At 37.0% G+C, this 7,245-nt stretch overlaps 1 protein-coding gene across 1 annotated transcript; it reads left to right on the top strand.

Annotated features, from left to right (window-relative positions):
- Positions 1-2,041: 2,041 nt before the first annotated feature.
- LOC115235808 (endocuticle structural glycoprotein SgAbd-4-like) lies at positions 2,042-5,041 on the top strand. The gene is made up of 2 exons (XM_029807828.1): positions 2,042-2,209; positions 4,275-5,041. Exons 1-2 carry the CDS (start codon positions 2,057-2,059, stop codon positions 4,653-4,655), a joined length of 534 nt encoding a protein of 177 aa, XP_029663688.1. The 5' UTR covers positions 2,042-2,056; the 3' UTR covers positions 4,656-5,041.
- The last annotated feature ends 2,204 nt before the right edge of the window (positions 5,042-7,245 follow it).

Genomic DNA, 7,245 nt, shown 5'->3' with positions numbered 1-7,245 from the left:
CCACGATCAATAATCGTAAGGAGAAAATGGACGGCCTTCACCCCACTTTTCCAAAGTTCTTCGAAGAAGAGAAAAAGAGATTTTCCGACATAAGCTGCTACTTTAATTAACGTAATTAATTTCAGTAATATTTCCGTAATTTTATTGGCGAGCTTGACTGTTACGCAGGCTTATACCACACTTGTGTCATATCCTTAGATTAATTTTTTAAATTAATATCTCTTATATCGCCTTCTCTCTTCATATTTTTTGATAATCGTATTTTTATACAGAATTTGCGAAACAAATATAAACTCTTTTAGAACTTATGCAGAGATATTAACATAGCTGATTAAGGATATTTGCTGACAATCTCAAACATCCCGACGGAATAGCATTGATTATTAATTACATACGCATGTTAGGTACATGCATAATCCTATGCAGCTTCCGGCACATGCATCAGTTTAAATCAGCCGTATCGGGCCGTCTTGTGTATATCATGTTATGCAATAAGAAAGGAGTTAATACCACGTGTTACGTGCAGTTTTGCTTTGATAATTAAAAAAAAATATATTTTGCTCTACAGAGACGCAATTCACATATGCGTACAAAGGAAATATCACCGTATTATATGACCGTAGAGATGCCTCTCGGGCGAGAAGTTTTGCGTACTTCCTCGCGATTTTTGCTTTTTTTTTTCCTCCTAAATTCCTCAATTGCGATCGCAATAAATATACGCTAAATGCGAGCTCGTTATTCTCCTACGGCGGCAAGTTTAGTCATGACAAAGTAAACGCGATATAGTGCGCGCTTTATATAATTATCACTCGGTAATGAGAGATTCAGGTCGCTTCCGATTGATTAGAATAGACAATGCGCTGTGTGTGTCGTGCGTGCGTCGATTGATGCGCGAGCGTCCAGTTTCATTTTGCCATGCCAAATCCCACGAGCATTCGAGTAATTTAGCCTCTACTACGATTAGAAAAATCAAGGTAAATAGCTATTTGACGAGCATTCGACTGATTGTTTAATGACGGCGTGATTTATCGATTAGAATCGCGAAACGTATGTTAATAATGATGCGAATAACGTTACGTAATATTTATGCGAATGTGGTAGAACAGTAAGATTGCCGGTTAACGACTGGGAAATAGTAGAAAAACAATTCAATTTTATTATGTTCGTATATTACTAGAAAAATACTGAAACAATGAGCAGTGTATCTAATGAACCTTCAAGATACAAAGTTAAATTATTTTTATACGGGTATAAAAATTTATCACATGTATGTGTTTGTCGAGTAAAAAATATAGTCTTTTGTTTTTACAAAAATGCATAACATAAAGCTGCCGATAACCATAAACAGATTTCTGAGCACACCCTACTCAGTTTTCGCTCTCGATCTTTTAATGTAAGGTTAACTATAATCAATAAATACTCAAATAACTGAAAAATAATGTAGAAAAATTATTAAATTATTAAAATCATTTTTTTTGCTTGGAGAAAATTTTTTACAAATTTCTGTAAACATGTTGAAGATAGAACCTTCATATCCAAAAGCATTGTTGAATAACATCCTTCTTAAAATCGATGTAAGAGAAAAAAAACAGTAGAAAAGATAAAAATTTAAAGAAACACAACAAAAAGAGCGTTACGCATCTCTTGAAATAATCGAATCCTCTTAAAACAATTGTATTTCCAAATTAATCGATCAACGAAACAATAAAAAAAAAAAAAAAATATTCAAACGCGCTAATGGATCTGTATCAGAGAAAAAATATACGCAACCCATTTTCGACAACAAATTGACAAAAAAAAAAAAAGGTTTGCCATGCACATAGTTAAAGAAACGATGATAATTGAGCAAGCATCCTTCAACGGGACCCAATGACATTTAGCGCAGTGTGACATGGTGATCTCGGGGAAGATGGTCTCTCCACGATGTCGATGTACAGTGTGTTGTTTCTCCGCTTCCCCCTACGGCGGCAACATACACACGCACCCGCGCACACATCGCAGCTGTGCTGTTAAACGTGGATCCGTGTAAATCGCATGCGGCCCCTCTGTGTATCCCATGTGCATCCTACTCGTGACATGGTGGCCATCAGTGCGTCAAACCGACCGTGGTGTTGGTGATGCCTTCAGGGGTATATATATGACGGGCGCTGCGGGGCTTGATAAACACTTGCCCATCAGCGATTACTGCTGCAGGATGTACACGTCATTGGTAAGCGTTAATTAAGAGGAAAAAGATTCAGAATATGGGGAGTAAGGAAGAGTCAACTCGTGCTCTCCGATAGAGTCGCGTGTTAATACGCGAGACAATCGTAGCCAGGTCGTGTGAATTTGGCGGTGTATTTCACGACGATTCCCTGTGCGCGTTCTCCCGGACGTTCTGTGAGTTACGTTGTTGTAAGTGACACTTCGCGATTATTCGGTATAGCGTACCGAGAGCTCCGGGACTCGGATGTCGGTGGGTAGAATGAGGGGCGAAACGGGACCGGAGGGTAAGTAGCGTCTCCCGGAAGATCGGCGGTAAGGATATCAATCGATGCCGTCGTGGTTACACCCCGAAATTTGTCATCTTCGTGTAACGCGCATACGTTTTTAGATACAAAATGTTTTAACGAAAACTGAAATAATTTCTTACAAAAATATTAACTCCTAATAATATTTGTGTTATAAGAGATAGAAAAACGACAATTAGGAGGGTTTTTATATTGTTATTCAAAAAGTTGCAAAATATTAATGGTGTTCGAATAAATTTTAGCGTAAGGACTAATTATATCAAATTTTAACAATATTATAACTGTATTACTTCACAATAGCAATAATAATTAAACATTATCGCAATAATATCCCGCGCGTTCTAACAATATATTGTTTTGTGCTTCAACCCGAAATATCATTTAATTTATAATATCAGGGTCATGTCACATACAAATGAGACAATAAAGGTAATAATAATATAATCCATATATTATAGCATAATGTGACATTAATGTGTCATTAACATCGTTCGTTTTATCCGAGGCGCGGCGTCTGACCTAATAACGCTGATACTACCGCGATTTCTGTCATGTCTGACTCAAAACGGTATCACTACTGCGGCGCGCGGCGCCCGTTTCCACTGATTCTCGCAGAGCTTTCTCTCTGTCACAGCACCCTCGATTTAACAATCGGGACGATGCTTTTTGAAATTAAATCAACAATAATTTCGATCGCGACGAATAAATGCATCGTAATATTAAGATTCAAAAATTCTAGAAATATTATCAAAGATGAGTTTGCATACATCAGGATGAACGCATTGTTTCTAATTACCCCGTGATATCATCGTAGATAAATCACTGTTTTTACTAACTGTCGTGCAAATTACGTCGTGAGAGACGGTTGAATATCTAAGTGGCGGTAGCCATTAGCATTCCCCGCATAAACACTTGTGCAACGACACGAATGTCAAACAAGGAAACTAACGAAAAGGCTAATGTTCATCTGATGTTTATGCATCTGGAAACTTGTACTGTGTAATGATCGACTAAGATCGCTTAGTTTTCTCTGCGATATAACGCATGTTATATCAGTGGCTTGGATATATTTTATCGTTGTACATCGATATTAAATTATATTTGCACCACGGGTGCATTTTAATCGTCACTTAAATCGAGATTCCATCTAATATCGATGAACGATAGGTCAATCAATAACGGAATTAATTGATCTTAATCTTCAAGGATGAATATTACTTTTACTCTCAACTCAGCGTTTACATTAAATCTTTCGCAGATTTTATAACTTTGATTCAACAATGGCCGATGCCATGTGATTTCGTAATGTAATGTCAGCTTGATTTCAATTAATCAACATTGAAGATTTTTATTTATCGTGTGTATATTCAAAAAGTTATATTTAATATAAATGCAGAGAGAGCAACACAATTGAATAAAAACTGGACTAAAAATTTAAAATCAATTAGGATAATCGTGATAATAAATCTGTCATCTATAATATATTCCAATGATAAATTAACAATAAACATTTTTAATAATAATTATTAAATGGATAGCGATATCATTATTTTTCATAATTTTCTAACATAATTCTAACACAATTAATTTTATCGTTGGAAAATATCGTAATGTCATATTTACATCATTAATATTAATTACATCGAGCTTACATTTTTTTTAGCTCAAAATTAAATGCGTACATATTTATAACCATAATAAACGCGTTATCGCGGTTAACCTAATCATTCTTAAAATCAACTTTTTCTCTGCGGTAACTACCAGGTAATCTTGCTCGCGTTGTCAGCGTACGCCGCTGCAGCGCCCGCTGACGACGTGATACCGATCGTCAGCCAGAGCCAAGACGGTCCCAATCCGGATGGATCCTACAAGTGGAATTATGAGAGTGGCAACGGCATCAAGGCCGAGGAGGAAGGCCACCTGGAGGACGCTGGCACCGAGAACGAGGCGATGACGGCGGAGGGCGGCTTTAGTTACTCTAGTGACGACGGTCAGCCGATCTCCCTGACATACAAGGCCGACAGAAACGGCTTCCAGCCGGTGGGTGCTCATCTACCTACAACACCGGAAATCCCGCCACTGATACAGAAGGCACTCGAGTGGATCGCGGCTCATCCGTCCAAGGATGATGAGAACCAGGTGTAACCGCGACCGGCGCCGCCGTCCAGCATATATGTGATTTCACGATCTCTCACGTAATTATTACGCCAACGCGAATGGAAGACGAGCCATGATACACCCGATGATACCGGACGATGAGTATTGCTGTGCCACCCTCGCCCTATCCTTGCCCTCGAAGCCAACACGGAATGCTCTGGTTCAAATTGTTGTAAATATTTATTGTACGTCTATGGATATATATTATATGCAATCACACATATTTTATTATTATATTGTATTAATATACGATATATATATATATTATATATAAGTATATAAAGACACGAGCATGTACCTATACGACTATGTAATTGACTCGTCGTTAGGTATATGCCATGGTGCATTAAGAATAAATGTTGCATCCCAGGAGAGAGGCGCTGCTATCCTATTAATATGCCCGATCTTTCCGACAAAATATATGCGAAAGTATGTGCGAGGTTCTCTCTACCTCGAGCCTTCCAGGAAGGAAGGATGCGGGAAATTGTGTGGTTAGCATGATAGCGTCACACTTGCTCATCTTTTTGTGTGTTCCGTGTATTAAAATTTAAAATTCAAATTTCTTTTCTTAAAGACACACGCATATAATAAAATTATTCGCGCGAATTTATTCCGATCATTTTCGAAAATGTTTCTCAATTTATTCGTGTCGATTGTTTGCGAAATTTACACATCTCAGAGATACATAGCAGCTAAAGAGAGAGACCTCGTATTCGAATAATATAATATGTATAGATATAATAGATATTAGGGCCATCACGCGATTAAGCCGAGTTGATTTACGATAGAAAGTCATATTGGTTATTACTGTAAGATATTACATCGCTGTAAACACAGCTGCTGCGCGCGTCTTTATTACTCACACACACACGATGGACCTTGCTCGCTATCATTAATCAATCACGTAGAGTGGACAAAGACGTGCGTCTTATATAACGAGCGTCATATGAAAACCGCAAGTATTTTGATTACGTTCGTTTGATGCAATGAGCATTTAGATAGTTTGTTTAATCGCTTTCGAGATAATCACGATTCACATTTATATGTTTGTCATTTATTAACAATCTACTAATTCTTAAATATAATCCCGTTATAATTAAATTGAGATAAAGCGCCTAAATAATATTATTCTCGTTTCAAGCCATTTTGGCAATAATCTAGAGATTGTATTTTTCAATATTTTGTTAATAATACTGCTTGAGTCAGTAGGTTATAGTAGGTGCAAATTAACAAAAATATTTTTTTTTTTTTTTAGTTGAAAAGCTGCCATTTCACGTTGATGTATGACAAATATAAATTAGCGCCGACACATCATTCTTCTCATGAATCTTTTCATCCCGAGTGATTTACGCCATTATCGATGATCAAACATTCGTCTACGTAAAGAGATCCGCTATCTGTCGAGAAGAATGGTACCGAGCGATCGAATCTTGAAAGCTGTCACTCCGTGTCGTGCCAAGTTGTAAGGGATACGAATACACAGCGTTAATATATTTCTTCTGTCGACTGCTTTCATCTCCTCTAACGATGAAATCAAAGAATGCTTTTACATGGAGAGATTTGTTATCTCGAGCGAAATAATACTTGTGTAATATAAGATTAGTACACGTGGTCGTGTCACGGTGACACCGCGGATAATCTTTATGAGCGATGTCTTTTTCGCAGGCCGGTCATCTATCGCCGGAGACTTTCTAAAAGGTCGTCTGGCAGCGATTCGTTGACATCAGACGGCTCCGGGAGGAGGGGGAGAGGGTGGAGGAACCGGAACCGATTATACTTCGCGGCGATCTCATTGAACTTTCACCGCGGGCGGTACGACATTCGTCATGTATAGCCGTTTAGCGCGTGAATCGTGTTCTAAATTTGTTACAGCATCACGTAACCGCGACTTACATAAATCTTCCTCGCGCAAGCTCGTGTTTCAATCTCTTGCAAAGTTTATTCCCACAGAGAAGAAAGAAATTGTGTACAAGCTTCGTATTTCCCAAAAGCGCAGTTTCCTAACAATTTGTCGATAGTTTGATTTCTTAGTCAAATTTTGATACAAGTTCAAATTATATTATTTTCTTGATAATACTTTGATCAAAATAAGATAAAAAATCGCGCAAAAATGACTGATGAATTTTAAATAAATATGTATATTTTAAATTAGAATATATTTGAATTAATTGAGAAAAATAGATTTAAAATTATGCATTATTTCTGATACATGAAAAAAATTCAATAAAAATATATTTATATCGGAAATTATTAAAATGCCACACTACATTAACATAACAGCATTCCTCTTAACATAGATTTTATTATTTGTGGTTAGAGAAAGTGAAATTCTCTTTTCCGGTATACATTCTAGAATACTATAGTACACTTATTGCACAAAACCAATGTCGTTCTTGCTGTATAATGATGCTATGTTGTATCACCGTATTTCACAAATATTATAACAATTTCACGTTTGACAAAATATTAATCTGAATATGCATTAGGATGCGATGTATCGGCGATATAGCCAGCGCAACTCGTAATGTTTATTAATAGTTCCATAAATTCGATTATCCGGCCTCGATTAATTCCACCT

The sequence above is a fragment of the Formica exsecta genome, unplaced genomic scaffold, assembly GCF_003651465.1.
Source record: "Formica exsecta isolate Colony F162 unplaced genomic scaffold, ASM365146v1 scaffold11, whole genome shotgun sequence".
In the NCBI taxonomy this organism is placed as follows: domain Eukaryota; kingdom Metazoa; phylum Arthropoda; class Insecta; order Hymenoptera; family Formicidae; genus Formica; species Formica exsecta.
The sequence above is the reverse complement of the archived record's forward strand: the minus strand, read 5'-3'. Positions and strand labels throughout refer to the sequence as shown.

Excerpts from the sequence above, each read along its gene's own strand:
- LOC115235808 (XM_029807828.1), top strand. The coding sequence starts at position 2,057 with ATGTGCATCCTACTCGTGACATGGTGGCCATCAGTGCGTCAAACCGAC. Across the intron at positions 2,210-4,274 it reads GCAGGATGTACACGTCATTG|GTAATCTTGCTCGCGTTGTC; the intron begins GTAAGCGTTAAT and ends GGTAACTACCAG.